General features: G+C 39.5%; 1 protein-coding gene across 1 annotated transcript in view; it reads left to right on the forward strand.

The window, feature by feature from the left end:
• Positions 1-18,657: 18,657 nt before the first annotated feature.
• Positions 18,658-20,927, forward strand: part of LOC113902735 (coiled-coil domain-containing protein 7-like) — a 169,077-nt gene continuing 166,807 nt past the window's right edge. The window contains exons 1-2 of the mRNA XM_027558129.1: positions 18,658-18,703; positions 19,905-20,009. Of these exons, the coding sequence (XP_027413930.1) occupies positions 18,658-18,703; positions 19,905-20,009 (151 nt within the window). The remainder of the gene's footprint in view (positions 18,704-19,904; positions 20,010-20,927) is intronic.

Here is a 20,927-nt window from a genome sequence, read left to right on the forward strand (position 1 = left end):
TATATTGAGTATAAATATCCATGGATACTTTGTTTTTCCCCTCCTATCCCATTTTTCATTTTTAAATGAATGTTGAATCACTATTTTTTTATTCCAATTTTAAAATCAATCTCATGGTTTAAAATGTGAAAACTTAAAAAAAGTGAATATGCTTAGAAAACTGAAGTTACCTTCAACTTTTAAGTATGTGTATGAAATAACAGTGCCTACACATTCTTTCAGTAGAAACACTCTCATGGTTACACCAAACATCATAGTCCAGTCTTATATTTTGGTCTTTTAAAAAATTGTGGTCATTTACTTAAATTGTTACAAAAATGAAAGGAAACTTTAGGTGATACTTGGTCTATCTTAATTCAGGAGCTTCACAATTCAAGTTTCCTGTTTTAGTGGATTAAAATCTTCTTTTCTTATAGTTGAGAAAATAGGTATTAGATGAAAATATGTCAAATGAAGATGAAGTTTTAATCTCAAAAATCCGACCTCAAATTAAGAATTTTGGAAGTTCTAGGAAACTGTTTTTGACAGCTTGACTATGATATGTGTATGTGTGGATCTCATTAAGTATGCTTTACTCTGGGCTTGTTGAGCTACTTTATGTGAAGATTACTGTTTTTCATAATATTGGGGAAGTTACTGATCATTATTTCTTCACAGATTCTTTCTTCTTTCTCTGCTTTTCCTCTTTGTTGCCCATTGTGCTTATGTTGATATGCTTGTTTCCATCAGTCTCTGAGGCTCTGTTTATTTCTCTTCATCGTCCTCAGAATGGATAATCTCAGTTTATCTCTGTTTAGTTTCACTAAGTCTTTCCCTTTTTAACCCAACCTTTATTTTTATTTTTTTAATATAAACTTATTTATTTTAATTGGAGGCTAATTACTTAACAATATTGTATTGGTTTTTCCATACATTGACATGACTCCGCGACGGGTGTACATGTGTTCCCCATCCTGAACCCCCTCCTACCTCCCTCCCTATCCCATCCCTCTGGGTCATCCTGGTGCACCAGCCCCGAGCACCCTGTATCGTGCATCGAACCTGGACTGGCAATTCATTTCACATATGATAATATACATGTTTCAATCCCATTCTCCCAAATCATCCCACCCTTGCCCTCTCCAACAGAGTCCAAAAGACTGTTCTATACATCTGTCTCTTTTGCTGTCTCGCATACAGGGTTATCGTTACCATCTTTCTAAATTCCATATATATGCATTAGTATACTGTATTGGTGTTTTTCTTTCTGGCTTACTTCACTGTGTGTAATAGGTTCCAGTTTCATCCACCTCATTAGAACTGATTCAAATGTATTCTTTTTAATGGCTGAGTAATATTCCATTGTGTATATGTACCACAGCTTTCTTATCCATTCATCTGCTGATGGACACCTAGGTTGCTTTCATGTCCTGGCTGTTATGAACAGTGCTGCGATGAACATTGGGGTACACATGTCTCTTTCAATTCTGGTTTCCTCAGTGTGTATGCCCAGTAGTGGAATTGCTGGGTCATATGGCAGTTCTATTTTCCAGTTTTTTCAAGAATCCCCACACTGTTCTACATAGTGGCTGTACTAGTTTGATTTCCCACCAACAGTGTAAGAGGGTTCCCTTTTCTCCACACCCTCTCCAGCATTTATTGTTTGTAGACTTTTGGATAGCAGCCATTCTGACTGGCATGAGATGGTACCTCGTTGTGGTTTTGATTTTAATTTCTCTGATAATGAGTGATGTTGAGCATCTTTTCATGTATTTGTTAGCCATCTGCATGTCTTCTTTGGAGAAATGTCTGTTTAGTTCTTTGGCCCACTTTTTAATTGGGTCATTTATTTTTCTGTAATTGAGCTGCAAGAGTTGCTTGTATATTTTTGAGATTAATTCACTGTAAGTTGCTTCATTTGCTATTATTTTCTCCCATTCTGAAGGCTGTCTTTACACCTTGCTTATATTTTCCTTTGTTGTGCAGAAGCTTTTAATTTTAATTAGATCCCATTTGTTTATTTTTGCTTTTATTTCCATTACTCTGGGAGGTGGGTCATAGAGGATGCTGCTGTGGTTTATGTTGGAGAGTGTTTTGCCTAAGTTTTCCTCTAGGAGTTTTATAGTTTATGGTCTTAGGTTTAGATATTTAATCCATTTTATTTTTGTGTATGGTATTAGAAAGTGTTCTAGTTTCATTCTTTTACAAGTGGTTGACCAGTTTTCCCAGCACCACTTGTTAAAGAGATTGTCTTTAATCATTGTATATTCTTGCTTCCTTTGTCAAAGATAAGGTGTCCATAGGTGCGTGGATTTATCTCTGGGCTTTCTATTTTGTTCCATTGATCTATATTTCTGTCTTTATGCCAGTACCATACTGTCTTGATGACTGTGGCTTTGTAGTAGAGCCTGAAGTCAGGCAGGTTGATTCCTCCAGTTCCATTCTTCTTCTCCATTCTCAGTTCTCGATTGCTTTGGCTATTTGAGGTTATTTGTATTTCCATACAAATTGTGAAATTATTTGTTTTAGCTCTGTGAAAAATACCATTGGTAGCTTGATAGAGATTGCATTGAATCTATAGATTGCTTTGGGTAGTATACTCATTTTCACTGTATTGATTCTTCAGATCCATGAACATGGTATATTTCTCCATCTGTGTCCTCTTTGATTTCTTTCACCAGTGTTTTATACTTTTCTATATATAGGTCTTTTGTTTCTTTAGGTAGATACATTCCTGAGTATTTTATTTTTTAATTTGCAACGGTGAATGGAATTGTTTCCTTAATTTCTCTTTCTATTTTCTCATTGTTAGTGTATAGGAATGCAAGGGATTTCTGTGTATTGATTTTATATCCTGCAACTTTACTATATTCATTGATAAGCTCTAGTAATTTTCTGGCCGAGCCTTTAGGGTTTTCTATGTAGAGGATCATGTCATCTGCAAACAGTGAGAGTTTTACTTCTTCTTTTCCAATTTGGATTCCTTTTATTTCTTTTTCTGCTCTGATTGCTGTAGCCAAACTTCCAAAACTATGTGGAATAATAATGGTGAAAGTGGGCACCCTTGTCTTGTTCCTGACTTTGGGGAAATGCTTTCAATTTTTAACCATTGAAGATAATGTTTGCTGTGGGTTTGTCATATATAGCTTTTATTATATTGAAGAATGTTCCTTCTATTCCTGTTTTCTGGAGGGTTTTTTTTTTTTTATCATAAATGGTACTGAATTTTGTCAAAGGCTTTCTCTGCATCTATTGAGATAATCATATGGTTTTTATTTTTCAATTTGTTAATGTGGTGTATTACACTGGTTGATTTGTGGATATTGAAGAATCCTTGCATCCCTGGGATAAAGCCCACTTGGTCATGATGTTTTTGGGTTCCGTTTGCTAGAATTTTGTTAAGGATTTTTGCATCTATGTTCATCAGTGATATTGGCCTGTAGTTTTCTTTTTTTGTGGCATCTTTGTCAGGTTTTGGTATTAGGGTGATGGTGGCCTCATAGAATGAGTTTGGAAGTTTACCTTCCTCTGCAGTTTTCTGGAAGAGTTTGTGTAGGATAGGTGTTAGCTCTTCTCTAAATTTTTGGTAGAATTCAGCTGTGAAGCCGTCTGGACCTGGGCTTTTGTTTGCTGGAAGATTTCGGACTGCAGTTTCAATTTCTGTGCTTGTGAGGGGTCTGTTAAGATTTTCTATTTCTTCCTGGTCCAGTTTTGGAAAGTTGTACTTTTCTAGGAATTTGTCCATTTCTTCCAAGTTGTCCATTTTATTGGCATATAATTGCTGATAGTAGTCTCTTATGATCCTTTGTATTTCTGTGTTGTCTGTTGTGATCTCTCCATTTTCATTTCTAATTTTATTGATTTGATTTTTCTCCCTTTGTTTCTTGATGAGTCTGACTAATGGTTTGTCAATTTTATTTATCCTTTCAAAGAACTAGCTTTTGGCTTTGTTGATTTTTGCTATGGTCTCTTTTATTTATTTTGCATTTATTTCTGCCCTAATTTTTAAGATTTCTTTCCTTCTATTAACCCTGGAGTTCTTCATTTCTTCCTTTTCTAGTTGCTTTAGGTGTAGAGTTAGGTTATTTAGTTGACTTTTTTCTTGTTTCTTGAGGTAAGCCTGTATTGCTATGAACCTTCCCCTTAGCACTGCTTTTATAGTGTTCCATAGGTTTGGGTTGTTGTGTTTTCATTTTCATTCATTTCTATGCAAATTTTGATTTCTTTTTTGATTTCTTCTGTGATTTGTTGGTTATTCAGCAGTGTTTTATTCAACCTCCATATGTTGGAATTTTTAATAGTTTTTCTCCTGTAATTGAGATCTAATCTTACTGCATTGTGGTAAGAAAAGATGCTTGGAATGGTTTCAATTTTCTTGAATTTACCAAGGCTAGATTTATAGCCCAAAATGTGATCTATCCTGGAGAAGGTTCCATGTGCACTTGAGAAAAAGGTGAAATTCATTGTTTTGGGGTGAAATGTCCTATAGATATCAATTAGGTTTAACTGGTCAATTGTATCATTTAAAGTTTGTGTTTCCTTGTTAATTTTATGTTTAGTTGATCTATTCATAGGTGTGAGTGGACTCTTAAAGTCTGCCACTATTATTGTGATATTGTTATTTTCCCCTTTCATATTTGTTAGCATTTGCCTTACATATTGTGGTGCTCCTATGTTGGGTGCATATATATTTATAAGTGTTATATCTTCTTCTTGGATTGATCCTTTGATCATTATGTAGTGTCCTTTTTTGTCTCTTTCCACAGCCTTTGTTTTAAAGTCTATTTTATGTGATATGACTACAACAAAGATCTGTCTAGTCAAGGCTATGATTTTTCCAGTGGTCATGTATGGATGTGAGAGTTGGACTGTGAAGAAAGCTGAGCGCCAAAGAATTGATGCTTTTGAACTGTGATGTTGGAGAAGACTCTTAAGAGTCCCTTGGACTGCAAGGAGATCCAACCAGTCCATCCTAAAGGAGATCAGTCCTGGGTGTTCATTGGAAGGACTGATGCTGAAGCTGAAACTCCAATACTTTGGCCACCTCATGCAAAGAGTTGACTCATTGGAAAAGACCCTGATGCTGGGAGGGATTGAGGGCAGGAGGAGAAGGGGACGACAGAGGATGAGATGGCTGGATGGCATCACCGACTCAAAGGATGTGAGTCTGAGTGAACTCTGGGAGTTGGTGATGGACAGGGAGGCCTGGCATGCTCGATTCATGGGGTCGCAAAGAGTCAGACATGACTGAGCAACTAAACTGAACTGAGTATCTCTACTCCTGCTTTCTTTGGTCTCTATTTGCCTGGAATATCTTTTCCAGTCCTTCACTTTCAATCCGTATGTGTCCCTTGTTTTGAGGTGGGCTTCTTGTAGACAACATATATAGGGGTCTTGTTTTTGTATTCATTCAGCCAGGCTTTGTCTTTTGGTTGGGGCATTCAACCCATTTAAGGTAATTATTGATAAGTATGATCCCATTGCCATTTACTTTATTGTTTTGGGATTAAGTTTGTACACCCTTTCTGTGTTTCCTGTCTAGAAAAGATCCTTTAGCATTTGTTGGAGAGCTGGTTTGATGGCGCTGAATTCTGTCAGCTTTTGCTTGTCTGTAAAGCTTTTGATTTCTCCTTCATATTTGAATGAGATCCTTGCTGGGTACAGTAATCTGGGTTGTAGGTTATTTTCTTTCATCACTTTAAGTATGTCCTGCCATTCCCTTCTAGCCTGAAGACTTTCTATTGAAAGATCAGCTGTTATCCTTATGAGAATCCCCTTGTGTTGTTTGTTGTTTTTGCCTTGCTGCTTTTAATATTTGTTCTGTTTGATCTTTGTTAATTTGATTAATATGTGTCTTGGGATGTTTCGCATTGTTTGGGATGCTCTGGGTTTCTTGGACTTGGGTGATTATTTCCTTCCCATTTTAGGAAAGTTCTCAACTATTATCTCCTCAAGTATTTTCTCATGGCCTTTCTTTTTGTCTTTTTCTTCTGGGACTCCTATGATTCGAATGTTGGGGCATTTCACATTGTCCCAGAGGTGTCTGAGATTGTCCTTATTTCTTTTAATTCATTTTTGTTTTTTCCTCTCTGCTTCATTTAGTTCTACCATTCTATCTTTTACCTCACTTACCCTATCTTCTGCCTCTGTTATTCTATGGTTGATTCCCTCCAAAGTGTTTTTTTATTTCATTTATTGCATTATTCATTATATATTGACTCTTTTTTATTACTTCTAGGTCCTTGTTAAACATTTCTTGCATCTTCACAATCCTTGTCTCCAGACTATTTATCTGTAACTCCATTTTGTTTTCAAGATTTTGGATCATTTTCACTATCATTATTTGGAATTCTTTATCAGGTAGATTCCCTATCTCTTCCTCTTTGGTTTGGTTTGGTGGGCATTTATCCTGTTCCTTTACCTGCTGGGTATTTCTCTGCCTTTTCATCTTGTTTATATTGCTGTGTTTGGGGTGGCCTTTCCGTATTCAGAAAGTTTGTGGCTTCTCTTTATTGTGGAGGTTCCTCATTGTGGGTGGGGTTGGACAGGTGGTTTGTCAAAGTTTCCTGGTTAGGGAAGCTGTGTCGGTGTTCTGGTGGGTGGAGCTGGATTTCTTCTCTCTGGAGTGCAATGAAGTGTCCAGTAATGAGTTTTGAGATGTCAGTGGGTTTGGTATGACTTTGGGCAGCCTGTATATTGAAGCTCAGGGCTGTGTTCCTGTGTTGCTAGAGAATTTGTGTGGTATGTCTTGCTATGGAACTTGTTGGCTCTTGGGTGATGCTTGGTTTCAGTGTACGTATGGAGGCTTTTGGATGAGGTCTTATCGATTAATGTTCCCTGAAGTCAGGAGTTCTCTGGTGTTGTCAAGATTTGGACTTAAGCCTCCTGCCTCTGGATTTCAGTCTTATTCTTACTGTAGCCTCAAGACTTCTTCATCTGTAGAGCACCAATGATAAAACATCTAGGTTAATGATGAAAAGTTTCTCCACAGTGAGGGCCACCTGGAGAAGTTCACAGAGTTACATGGAGAAGAGAAGGAGGAGGAGAGAGATAGAGGTGACCAGGAGGAGAAGAGGGGGAATCAAAAGGGGAGAGAGCAAGCTAGCCAGTAATCAATTCCCTATGTGCTCTCCACAGTCTGGACCCCTCAAAGATGTTCACGGAGTTACACAGAGAAGAGAAGAGGGAGGAAGGAGACAGAAGTGACCAGGAGGAGAAGAGGGGGAATCAAAAGGAGATAGACAGATCCAGCCTGTAATCAGTTCCCTAAGTGTTGTCCACAGCCCGGAACACACAAAGTGATTCACAGAGTTGGGTAGAGAAGAGAAGGGGGAGGGAGGAGATAGAGACGACCTGGTGGAGAAAAAGGAGAGTCCAAATGGGGAGAGGGCAGTCAAGCCAGTAATCACACTCCCAAGTAAAAATGGGTACCAAAGATTGGGTTCTTAAAGGTACAAAATTGATAACAAATATCAAAATGCAAAGATTAAAAATCTAGAGTAGGTTAGGCTCTCAAAAATACAATATTAAAAAACAAAGTCACAAACATTATAAAATATATATATGAAGTTTGCTTTAAAAGTAGTCTCTTTTTTTTGAAAGGTAATAGATTATAAAAATGAAAAAAGAGTAATAGAGGCCTTAAAATTTTTTTAAGTTTTATTAATTTAAAAAATGATAATAGTAAAAATATATCTAGAAATTTCTCTGGAGTTATTGCAGACAGTGTGAGGTCAGTTCAATTTCAGATAGTTCCTTGATCCAGCTTATACTTCTCAAGATCTATAAACCCCTTCCAATGTAGTCAGTGCTAACTCCAGGGTTTTAATCTGTTGCACCTGTCACTTCCAAAGAGGTTTCTTCTGTTTATTTTAGCTTCTTCTGTTTGCTTGTTTCTTCAGTGTTTAATTTCCACCCTGACACAAGGGGAAGGTGGTCACTTATTTAGGCTCACTTGTTCAGTCATGCTGTGGGGAGGGAAGAACCCTGCAAACATCACTGGCATGTGTGGGGGGTGCTCGCAGTGTTTCAGCTGCAGTGGGTTTGCCTCCACTCAAGCGTGTGAGCTTTCATGGTCTACACTGCTCAGGCTCCAGGTTGCTCTGCCGGGAACTGTCTGAGGCAGGCCCTGGGTTGCGTGCACTTTCCAGGTCTAAGCCGCTCAGGTTCAGGTTCTCGGGTACTCCACAAAGGCGCAGACTCGGTTGGGCCTGCGTTTTGTGCCCTTCCCAGGTCCGAGCAGCTCAGGTGGCCAGGTGCTTGGTGAGCGCAGTCACCCCCAGGTTGGGGGTGCATCTTATTGCCTGCCCCTTCCCAGCAGCTTGGTTTTCTGGGTGTACAATGGGCGTGCCTTCTCAGGTGTGCCATGTGTCTCTTCTGGGGAGCTGATCTCTGGCTGTGACCCTCCTGGCGGATGTCAACCGTCACTCGTGGTTAGCAACAGAGCCTGTTTGCAGTTTGGTAGAGGATGCCTTTCTGGGGCTGCGATTGCCCCTTTCCGGCTCTGGCTTCCCCCCTGCCTAGTGTCTCTGGTGGAGGATGGGCTGGTCCGCAGCCTGCTAGCTCTCCTCTGGTGTTTGCTCAGTCCTTTGTTCTGTGAACGGGCCTGGCAGTGCCTCATGTTAGGGCTTTTCACAGGATAGTTCTCTCTCTCTCTCGCTCTCTCGCTCTCTCGCGCTCTCTCTCTTTCTGGCTATCCCACAGTTTGGGTTGCTATCTCACTTTAGTTCCCTCAGATTGCCCTCAGGGCATTCCAGCCCAGTCCTTACCCTAAGCAATGCAGCCTGCACCTCCCTGTTCATCCCCCCTTGCTGGTGGCAGCTGGGAGCACTGGGAGTTGTCGTTAGGCATATAATCTGTGGGTTTTAATTATTGATTGACTGATTTTTCCTCCTGGTTACATGGCTTCTGAGATTCCAAGATTCCCCACAGACCCCAGTGAGAAGTATTTCCTGGTGTTTGGAAACTTCTCTTTTAAGACTCCCTTCCTGGGATGGATCTCCATCCCTACCTCTTTTGTCTCTCTTTTTATCTTTTATATTTTGTCCTACCTCCTTTCGATGACAATGGGGTGCCTTTCTGGGTGCCTGATGTCTTCTGCCAGCATTCAGAAGTTGTTTTGTGGAATTTGCTCAGCGTTCAAATGTTCTTTTGATGAATTTGTGGGGTTAAATGGTCTCCCTGTCCTATTCCTCTGCCATCTTAGGACCGCCCCCCTAATTTGCTTTCAAGTTTGGAATATATAGAATATCAACCTACCTCTAAAAGAGATTGCAAGGGATCATGTTTTCCTGAATCCTTTCCCCTGTATGCCCCAGTTTACCCCTTCTGTTGTAAGTAACCATGTATTATATTGTCCTCTGGTTTATTATTTCTTTAAATCATTTGTAAATGTGTCTATTTTTCTTAATTTTCCCCTTAACTTCCCCTTCTTTCTTACCTCAAAGGTAATATATTAAATATATACTTTTTCACTTTTATTTTTTACAAAACATTCTTTCTTGGAAATTCTTTCATGTCTGAATAACTTTTTCATTCATTTTATAGCTATATGTACAGCTGTTTGTGTCACATTTTAAACCATTATTTATAACATATCATAGTTTATGGTACGTATCTAGATTATTCAAGCAATGATCTATGAATATTCAGGTAGTTTGAATATTATGCAATTACACATGATGCTATGGTGAGTCATCTTGTGCCTATGTGTTTTCATTGTTTGACCTATGATTGATAGTGACCTAAAGTATAAATAACCCAAGAAAACTAGAGACTGATAGAAATATATTCAAAACACTCACTAAAACTTTTCTCACAATTTTTATGTCATATCTAGCATTATGATTATTTTTTATCAAAATGAAAGAGAATTGTTCTGTACACTTGTATAAATTTGAAGTTTAGATATTTCACAGTAGATCTGTTTTTTCTATTCAGTGGACTAAATGCACTTCTTTATGTAGGTTATGATGAAGCATCATATGAAAAGGTTATGCTTAACCATCAGGATTTGGTGTCAAAAACCCAAATGCAAGTAAAGAAGCAAAGAACTCTCAAAAAGGAAAGACTCTCTAGTAAGCATCATAATCATAAATAACTTCATATCATTTTAAATTAAACTTATCAGATCTTTTTTGTTTCATGAAGATATATCTCAGCATATGTTTTGTATGGATAAAATTTTACATTTTGATTTAAAGTGTGAGTACTTTAAGGCAGCTTAAAAACAAAAATGAAGTTCTTGATACAGTTTAGTTGGAATTTCTGACCTTAAGACTATTTCATGCTCAGTATCCATTAAGGACAATAATAGATGAGTAGTTATCTCACTAAGGCTATGTACCTTTCAGCCAACCTGGGAAATTTCTGCTCTGAATGACCAATGGCTGCCTCTGACCTCTGTCAGTGTCTTTTTGCTATAGGCACAATGTCAGTAAGCTACAAAGAGGTCAGTAACTCAGAAAACAAATGGAGACTCAGAGGAGTCCAGGGAAGGAGCTTGAATGGTCTGTCGGAAGTCTTCCAGAGCATCTTTTTGGCTGGGTCTCCACTCAAAGGGGATAGCCTTTATGGTAACTCCTTAGACATGTGGCATCATATCTCTGTGGGCAGCATGCAAATGTGTTAATAGTCAACGAATCCCATCAAAAGTCCCATCAATACATTTAAAATAAATAATCCTGAGGAAGAGAGGACCCAAAGATTTGCAAACATCTCTGGAGTAAGATTTTTATCTGCTGCAGGTCACACACTGGAATTTCACTTGGATACTAGGTCCTTGTCTATATTAATGGCCCAGCTATATTGTCCCATATGGATCAACAGGATGTTCAGTCCTTGTGGGATGGTGCTTGTCTGGGCCCACCAGAAAGATGTCATCAATATAGCAAGGCTATCATTCCCTCCGTGAGTGGGACTTTATCTCAGTCATGCTCTACCCATTGAAGATAGGCAGATGGGGAATTGAGAGGTCCCTGTGGAAGGACATTAGTGGCATATTTCAATTAATTCTACATAGAGGTAAATTGATCATCGTCATTGGCATGAAGAGAGATGCTGATAAGTATTCAAGTTGTTGGTTGCTGTAGACTGAGTTCCTTTACCTTGGGCAATAGCTTCTGTGACAGTCACAATACCAGTGTGAGGTTGGTACTTACAGTTTGTGCAGCCTTAATCATGTTAGTCTGTAGGCACCTGAGGTTTTGTGCACAGGTCTGATGGGGCTTTTTTTTTTTTTTTTTTTTCCTGAAGGGGCTATTGAATGCAGATATAGTCTGTGGAATTTTTTGGCTTGTTTAAGCTCAGCAACAAGGGCAGCTATTTATTTTTTACACCCAGCATGTCAGTATTGTTTTTGGTATCTAACAGATAAGGGTTCTAGGTTCTGGTAGTTGGGTGGCTCAAGATCTTCCAGCCTGCCCCATTAAAATATCCTAACATTATCAAATCCTGTCACAGCTTGGTAGTGAATAAGAGTGATGAGTCACCTAAATAATACATCTCTACCAATAATACATTCAGCGATGAAGGCAATAACAATGCAGCATACCATAGTATGGCCTGGAAAAGGTTTCTGTTTGTGGTGGTGGCCCCAAAACAGACAGCATTATCTGTTTCCCCCTCATTCTAGTGCCAGGGCTTGTGAGGATTACAGATATTAGTGTACCACGATCCAAAAAGCCCAAGAAATGTGATTCTCCTCCAACTGCCTTTCAAACTTTGTTCTGGAATAGCCTCTCATATCTTTACCGGGTAAATAGGTGCTTTGGTATAGCCCTATTTTGTTTATTTTTGAAAGCTGAGAATCAGGATAAGTGTATATGCTAGTTTCTGATCTGTCTCAAGATTCATTGATAAAAGTAGAGAAAATAGCACTTGCTTTATTCATAGTGGCCACCACAAAGTGGACCGTAGTGGGGCTACATGTTAGGTCCTCATGGCCCATAGTGTAACAAGAGTACCTCAGTGGAGAGTGTTAATTTATTCCTTTGATACCCTGTTGTATGGGAATCAGGGCAACAGATTTTAGGTAAGGTCATTGCCTATAATATCCAGTAGAGGGAGCATTATTATATCACTTTTTCTTTCTGGCAGCCACCAATTTTGGATGCCTGAAAATTTACCAATTAAGATCTGACTATGTGACATTGATACAAACTTATGAAGAAATTTGATTGAGCTTGCTAACCAATAAGATTCACAAAAGTGAACCTAGAGATCTGAGTCTGGTAAGACCCAAGTCTCTGAAAATCTCTTCAGGTTGCTGGGCAGTGATTGGAAAGTCCTTTACATCCTTTTTCATTAAAGTCATCAGTCTCTGTCAGGACTTAGAACTAACAATAGTCATAGAGTATATAACTCAGCTTTCTGGGTCTCTGATGACTTTTATGTCCATCTCTGGAGAACCATAACCATGAACTCAGGAATTATTTCCCTAGCTCTCTTAGAGTCCCTCAGTTCAATTTCTAATTTGACTCATTGGGGAAACTGATGTGAGTTTGGGGGCTAAAGTGAAGGACCAATATTTCCCTAAAACCAGAAGTCTTAACAATTTATGAGAACCTTCTAAGGGTGCTCTGTGGCCTCCACCAGCACTTTCTGAGACTCATTGGCATTACTGGTTGAGTGTTCCATTGGACAACCTTGCAGTAATCCATTTACATAGTCCAAGAGTGATGCAAATCATCTCTCAGTTCAGTTCAGTCACTCAGTCGTCCAGCTCTATGTGACCCCATGAATCGCAGCACGCCAGGCCTCCCTGTCCATCACCATCTCCTGAAGTTCACTCAAAGTCATATCCATTGAGTCGGTGATACCATCCAGCCATCTCATCCTCTGTCGTCCCCTTCTCCTCCTGCTCCCAATCCCTCCCAGCATCAGAATCTTTTCCAATGAGTCAGCTCTTCCCATGAGGTGGCCAAAGTACTGGAGTTTCAGCTTTAGCATCATTCCTTCCAAAGAACACCCATCTAAAGGGTGTTAACATCTAAAGGGCTGATTTCCTTTAGAATGGATTGGTTGGATCTCCTTGCAGTCCAAGGGACTAGCAAGAGTCTTCTCCAACACCACAGTTCAAAAGCATCAATTCTTCGGTGCTCAGCTTTCTTCACAGTCCAACTCTCACATCCATACATGACCACTGGAAAAACCATAGCCTTGACTACTGCTGCTGCTACTGCTAAGTCACTTTAGTCGTGTCCAACTCTGTGCGACCCCGTAGACAGCAGCCCACGAGGCTCCCCCGTCCCTGGGATTCTCCAGGCAAGAACACTGGAGTGGGTTGCCATTTCCTTCTCCAATGCACGAAAGTGAAAAGGGAAAGTGAAGTCACTCAGTCGTGTCTGACTCCCAGCGACCCCATGGACTGTGGCCCACCAGGCGCCTCCGTCCCTGGGATTTTCCAGGCAAGAGTGCTGGAGTGGAGTGCCCTTGACTAGACGGACCTTTGTTGGCAAAGTAATGTCTCTGCTTTGGAATATGCTATCTAGGTTGGTCATAACTTCTCTTCCAAGGAGTAAGCGTCTTTTAATTTCATGGCTGCAGTCACCATCTGCAGTGATTTTGGAGCCCCCCAAAATAAAATCTGACACTGTTTCCACTGTTTCCCCATGTATTTCCCATGAAGTGATGGGACCAGATGCCATGATCTTCGTTTTCTGAATGTTGAGCTTTAAGCCAACTTTTTCACTCTCCTCTTTGACTTTCATCAAGAGGCTTTTTAGTTCCTCTCCACTTTCTGCCATAAGGGTGTTGTCATCTGCATATCTGAGGTTGTTGATATTTCTTCTGGCAATCTTGATTCCAGCTTGTGCTTCTTCCAGCCCAGCGTTTCTCATGATGTCCTCTGCATATAAGTTAAATAAGCAGGGTGACAATATACAGCCTTGACATACTCCTTTTCCTAGGGCTTTGTGGGATCTAAAGAGATTTCATGTTTTCAGAAAAGCATTATGTTTCATTGGTCACTTTGCTCACTGTGCCAGTTTCTCAGAGAAAGAGCTGATAGTTGTCAAGTTGGCCAATTAAAATAACAAACTGTACAAAGTAAAATTAACCCTTTATTCATTTACTCTGATAGTATAAACTATAAACAGAAAAGGGCTGAAGCTCCACTAGTCTTCCGTTTTCCCCACAGAACAGCACTGGGCAAGGGTCAGGTGTGTCGTCATAGACAGGAGAGAGTGGAGGCAACATTTCACTGCCTCCAACAAAAGGCTCCCACTGTTTTAAGGATCCTGGGCCCAGGGAAAGGGCAAGGAGGCAGAGTTTGGAGTGGATAAGTTCTTTACACTGAGTCAGACTGAGAACAGTGTTTTCCAGGTATACCTAGTAAGATGGTCTAGGTAGGGGCATCTGAATAGTACATTGTCTCAAGGAATCATCTGTATGGAGGTTCCTTGGCAGAAAAGTTTAAGATCATGGTCAGCTGGAAGTGTAGGTTAAGGGTCAGCCTGACTGCAACTATTTCTAGTGCCTGGATCTGTACATTGTTAGTGTAGGGTTGGAAGCTTTCCCAAATAAGGACTGACAGTTTTGTAATTTCTTATGGTATAAAAGATCATATATAGTGTTTTAACATAGAATTGAAACATCAGTGTGTGTACACACACACACGTGTGTGCATTCGTATGTAGCTAAACTACATACACATAAAAGTGAATATATATATATGCATATACCCATACATAGACATATTTGGAAACTGAGTTCTTACAGACCCCTTCAATTCCAGGTAATACACTTAGGGCTTGTTCTTGCCTTCCTTCATTTTATATGTGTATGTCCTTCCACAGTGTGGATTCTGACTTTAAGAAACATCAACACATTTATATATTAAGCCATCTTAGAATACTTGTAAAACTGTTTCACAATCACTTAACTGATACAAATAGGAGAAAAAAGCCTACTGAAATTTTTGTGAATGTTTTTGTGCCTACTCTCTTGCCTAAGATGGGGCTGTTGTTCAGTCGTTCAGTCATTTTCAACTCTTTGCCACCCCATGGACTGCAGCGCGTCAGGCTTGCCTATCCATCACTATCTCCCTGAGTTTGCTCAAACTCATGTTCATTGAGTCGATGATGCCATCTGACCATCTCATCCTCTATCGCCCTTTCTCCTCCTGCCCTCAGTCTTTTCCAGCATCGGTGTGTTTTCCAACGAGTCAACCCTTCACATCAGGGGGACCAAGTATTGGAGCTTTAGCATCAGTCCTTCCAATGAATATTCAGGGTTGATTTCCTTTAGGATTGACTGGTTTGATCTCCTTGCAGTCCAAGGGGCTCTCAAGAGTCTTCTCCAGCACCACAGTTAGAAAGCATCAATTCTTCAGTGCTCAGGCTTCTTTACGGTCCAACTCTCAAGTCTGTACATGACTACTGGAAAAACCATAACTTTGACTAGACAAACCTTTGTCAACAAAGTAATGTCTCTTCTTTTAATACGCTGTCTTGTTTTGTCATAGGTTTTCTTCCAAGGAGCAAGCATCTTTTAATTTCATGGCCACAGTCACTGTCCACAGTGATTTTTGAGCCCAAGAAAATAAAGTCTGTCACTGATTCCATATTTTTCCCTGTCTTTTTACCCTGAAGTGATGGGACCAGATGCCATGATCTTAGTTTTCTGAATGTTGAGTTTTAAGCCAGCTTTTTCACTCTCCTCTTTCACCTTCATCAAGAGGCTCTTTAGTTCCTTTTCACTTTCTGCCATTAGGGTGGTGTCATCTGCGTGTCTGAGTTTATTTGATGTCTCCCAGCAATCTTGATTCTGGTTTGAGCTTCATCCAGCCTGGCATTTCATGTGATGTACTCTTGCATGTAAGTTAATTAAACAGGGTGACAATATACAGCCTTGAAATACTTCTTTCTCAGTTGGGAACCAGTCTGTTGTTCCATGTCCAGTTCTAACTGTTGCTTCTTGACCTGCATATGTATTTCTCAGGAGGCAGGTCAGTTGTCTGGTATTCCCATCTCTTTAAGAATTTTCCACAGTTTGTTGTGATCCACACAGTCAAAGGCCTTAGTGTAGTCAGTGAAGCAGAAGTAGATGCTTTTCTGAAATTCTCTTGCTTTTTTTTATGATCCAATGGATGTGGACAATTTGTTGTTTGGTTCTTCTACCTTTTCTAAAACCAGTTTGTACATCTGGAAGTTCTCAGTTCATGTACTGTTGAAGCCCAGCTTGAAGGATTTTGAGCGTTACCTTGCAAGCATGTGAAATAAGCACAAATGTGCGGTAGTTTGAGCATTCTTTGGCGTTGCCCTTCTTTTGGATTGGAATGAAAATTGACCTTTTCCAGTTCTGTGGCCTCTGCTGAGTTTTCCAAATTTGCTGGCATATTGAGTGCAGCACTTTAACAGCATCATCTTTTAGGATTTTCAATAGCCCAGCTGGAATTCCATCATTTACACTAGCTTTGTTCGTAGAAATGCTTCCTAAGACCCACTTGAATTCACACTCCAAGATGTTGCACTCTCTCCTGGTCATTAAGACTTTTTTTTGTACAGTTCTTCTGTGTAGGTCATTATCATTTTTCTGTCCTTTACTGTGCCCATCTCTGCATGAACTGTTCCCATGGTGTATCTGATTTTCCTGAAGAGATCTCTAGTCTTTCCCATTCTACTGTTTTCCTCTATTTCTTTGCATTGATCACTTAGGAAGGCTTTCTTATCTCTCCTTGCTATTCTTTGGAACTCTGTATTCAGATGGGTGTATCTTTCCCTTTCGCTTCTCTTCTTTTCTCAGCTCTTTGTAAGGCCTCCTCAGACAAGTATTTTGCCTTCTTGAATTTCTTTTTCTTTGGGATGGTTTTGTTCACCACCTCCTATACAGTATTACAAACCTCTATCCATAGTTCTTCAGGCACTCTTTCTATCAGATATAATTCTTTGAATCTATTTGCTACTTCTACTATATAATCATAAGGGGTTTGATTTAGGTGATACCTGAATGACCTAGTGGTTTTTCCCCACTTTCTTCAATTTATGTCTGAATTTTGCAATAAGGAGCTCATGATCTGAGCCACATTCAGCTCTGGGTCTTGTTTTGCTGACTGTATAGAGCTGCTGTTTCTTCAACTTCAAAGAATATAATCAGTCTGATTTCAGTATTGATCATCTGGTAATGTCCATTTGTAGAGTCATCTCTTGTGTTGTTGGGAGAGTGTTAACTATGACCAGTGCATTCCCTTGGCAAAACTCTATTATCCTTGCCCTACTTCATTTTGTACTCCAAGGCCAAATTTGCTCTTTACTCTAGCTATCTCTTGGAGAAGGCAATGGCAACCCACTCCAGTACTCTTGCCTGGCAAATCCCATGGATGGAGGAGCCTGGTAGGCTGCAGTCCATGGGGTTTTTAGGAGTTGGACACGACTGAGCGACTTCACTTTCACTGTTCACTTTCATGCATTGGAAAAGGAAATGGCAACCCACTCCAGTATTCTTGCCTGGAGGATCCCAGGGAGGGGGGAGCCTGGTGGGCTGCCATCTATGGGGTTGCACAGAATTGGACACGACTGAAGTGACTTAGCAGCAGCAGCAGCTAGCTCTCTTGACTTCCTTTGTTTTCATTTCAATCCCCTGTGATGAAAAGGACACCTTGTTTTGGTGTTAGTTCTAGAAGGTCTTGTAGGTCTTCATTGAACTGTTCAACTTCAGCTTCTTCGGCATCAGTTGTTGGGGCATAGACTTGAATTACTGTGATGTTGAATGGTTTGCCTTGGAAGCAAACTGAGATCATTTTGTAGTTTTTGAGATTGTACCCAAGTACTGCATTTCAGACTCTCTTGTTGACTATGGGGCTTCTCCATTTCCTCTCCTTAGAGGAATTTCCTCCATTTCCCTTAGAGAGGAGAGGAAATGGAGGAAATTCTTGCCCACAGTAGTAGATATAATGGTCATCTGAACTAAATTTGCCCAATTCTGTCCATTTTAGTTCACTGATTCCTAAAATGTTAGTGTTTACTCTTGCCATCTCCTGTTTAACCACATCCAATTTACTTTGATTCGTGGACCTAACATTCTAGATTCTTATGCAATATCGCTTTTTATGGCATCAGACTTTACTTTCACCACCAGACACATCCAAAACTGGCCTCATTTCCACTTTGGCACAGCCTCTTCAGTCTTTCTGGATCTATTTCTTCACTCTTCCCCAGTAGCATATTGGACACGTGGAGGGCTCTTTCAGTGTCATATCTTCTTGCCTTTTTCATACTGTTCATGGGGTTCTCAAAGCAAGAATGCTGAAGTCGTTTGCCATTTCCTTCTCCAGTGAACCACATTTCATCAGAACTGTCCACCATAACCCATCTGTCTTGGCTGGTGCTGCACAGCATGGCTCATAGTTTTATTGAGTCACCCAAGGCTGTGATCCATGTGATCATTTTGGTTAGTTTCTGTGATTATGGTTTTCATTCTGTCTGCCATCTGATGGAGGAGGATAAGAGGCTTGTGGAAGCTTCTTAAGGGACTGGCTGTGGGGAAACCTGGGTCTTACTCTGGTGGGATGGGCCATACTCAGTAAATCTGTTATCCAATTTTATGCTGATGGGTGGGGCTGTGGTCTCTCCCTGTAGTTTGGCCTGAGGTGGCCCAGTCCTAGAGTCTGCAGTCTCTGTGTCAGGACTGTAGGCTCTTTAGTAGGACCCATGGTGATCTCCAAGAGGACTTAATGCCAACATGCCACACCTCCCAGGACTATTGCTGCCAGTGCTCCTGTTCCCATGTTAGTCCACTGCTGACTCATGCCTCTACAGGAGACCCTCAAACACTCTCAGGCAGGTCTGGCTTAGACTCTTGTAGGGATCACTGGTCCTTTCCCTGGGTCCTGGTGCACATAAGGTTTTGTTTGTGCCCTCCAAGCATCTCTGGCTGGTATGAGGTTTGATTTTAATGTGATTGTCTCCCTCCTACTGCCTTGTTGTGGCATCTCTTTTGTCCTGGGACATGGGGTATCTTTTTCTTGGTGGATTCCAACATCCTCCTGTCAATGGTGGTTCAGCAGCTGATGGTTGTTCATAGTTGATGAGTTACTTGAATTTGTGCTTATTTTTTCCTTCAGTAGCTTCAAGTTTGCTTTCAATGTTAGTCTTCCTTTTTATTTTTTAAATATGTAAAACATGGACCTTTTCCCAAAGGTAATAAATGGGCAAAGCGATATATGTAAAGTGTCATTCCTTTCTTATACCTTCCCTTCATTCCGTAGTCCTCACCCTCCTTTTGTAGGTATCCAACTAAATTGTTTTTTGGTTTGTCTTCTCCATGTTTGATTGAAAAATAACTCTTTTGCCCCCTGTTTTTGTATTTCTTTCTTATGTCCCTTTCTTTCACAAAAGGTAGCATGCAAGATACTCATTTCAGTTTTTTTTTCCACCTAATACTACCTCCTTGAAATCCCTCCGAATCATTTTGTAGAGGTTTTTTTTTTTTTTTTTTGCATTTCCTTTGCAGCAATAGGTACACTTGTTTATACTACCAAGTACTGTAATTTATACTTTACCATAGTTTATAATATATACTTTAGTTTGATTCAACCAATCAACCAATCTTCTATGTTTATATATTTGCTGATTTTAATTATTTTGTAATTATACATAATATTGTAATGGAAAACTTGTACATACACATTTTCATTATTTGGCCTATAAATATATATTTACCTAAAGTGTAAATAACACAAGAAAACTGGAGACTAATATACAAATATTTGATTCCTAGGAATGTTTATGAAGCAGACAGCTTCAACTTACATCTATCAGAATTGATCTCACAATTTTCATGTGGATCTAGCATTGTGGCAATTCATTTAAAATTTTATTAAAATAAGAGAAAATGTTGTTGTACAATTATTGTAAATTTGAAATTAGAGATTTCACAATAATATCTGTTTTATTCACTTAGCAGACTAAATGTATCTCTCTATATAGCTCATGATAAAGTACGAGATAAAAAGCGTATGCATGAGAATCTAGATTCAAAAATCCAACAACATGTAAAGAAAGGAAAAAGTCACAGAAGGGAAGGACACACTAGTAAGTATAATAAGTATAGATAATTTTTAATAAATATTTTAAATTAAACTCATCAAATTATCTTTTTTCTTTGGTTCACAAATATGTATGTGGCATGTATTTTATTTTAAAGATTATTTTTCTTATTTATTTTTATTGAAGTATACTTGGTTTTTGTTGTTAGTTGCTGTTATATACCAGAAGGATTCAGTTATACATACATATATATACACTCTTTTTTAAAATATTCTTTTCCATTATGGTTTATCATTGTTCCTGTTGCTGTTTAGTTGCTAAGTCACGTCCAACTCTTTTATGACTCCATTGATGATAGCCCACCCAGCTCCTCTGTCCATGGGATTTCCCAAGCAAGAATTCTGGAATGGGTTACCATTTCCTTCTTTTTCCATTATGGTTTATAATAGGATCTTTTTTTTAGTTGGAGTGTAATTGCTTTACAATGTTATGTTGTGTTAGTTTCTGCTGTACAACAACATGAATTGGCTGTAAGTATACATGTATTCCTTCCCTCTTGGATCTTTCTCACCCTATGTCCCCCTTGCCACCCATCTGCGTCACCACAGAGCAACAAGTTGAGCTCCCTGTATTGTACACAGGTAGCTATCTTACCAGCTATCTCTTTTATGCATGGTAGTGTATTTATGTCAGTCCCAATCTCTCAGTTTGTCCTGACTTCTCTTTCCCTTTCTTTGTCCACAAGTCCATTCTCTATGCCTGCATGTCTTTTCTTTCTCTGCATATAGGTTTATCAGTACCATTTTTATAGATTCCATATATATTTGTTAATACTTGATATTTGTTTTTCTCTTTTTGACTGACTTCACTTTGTATGACAGATTCTAGGTTCAACCATGTGTGACTACAAATGACCCAATTTCTTTCTTTTGTATGACTGAGTAATAGTCTATTGTATATACA

The sequence above is a fragment of the Bos indicus x Bos taurus genome, chromosome 13 (assembly GCF_003369695.1).
Source record: "Bos indicus x Bos taurus breed Angus x Brahman F1 hybrid chromosome 13, Bos_hybrid_MaternalHap_v2.0, whole genome shotgun sequence".
In the NCBI taxonomy this organism is placed as follows: domain Eukaryota; kingdom Metazoa; phylum Chordata; class Mammalia; order Artiodactyla; family Bovidae; genus Bos; species Bos indicus x Bos taurus.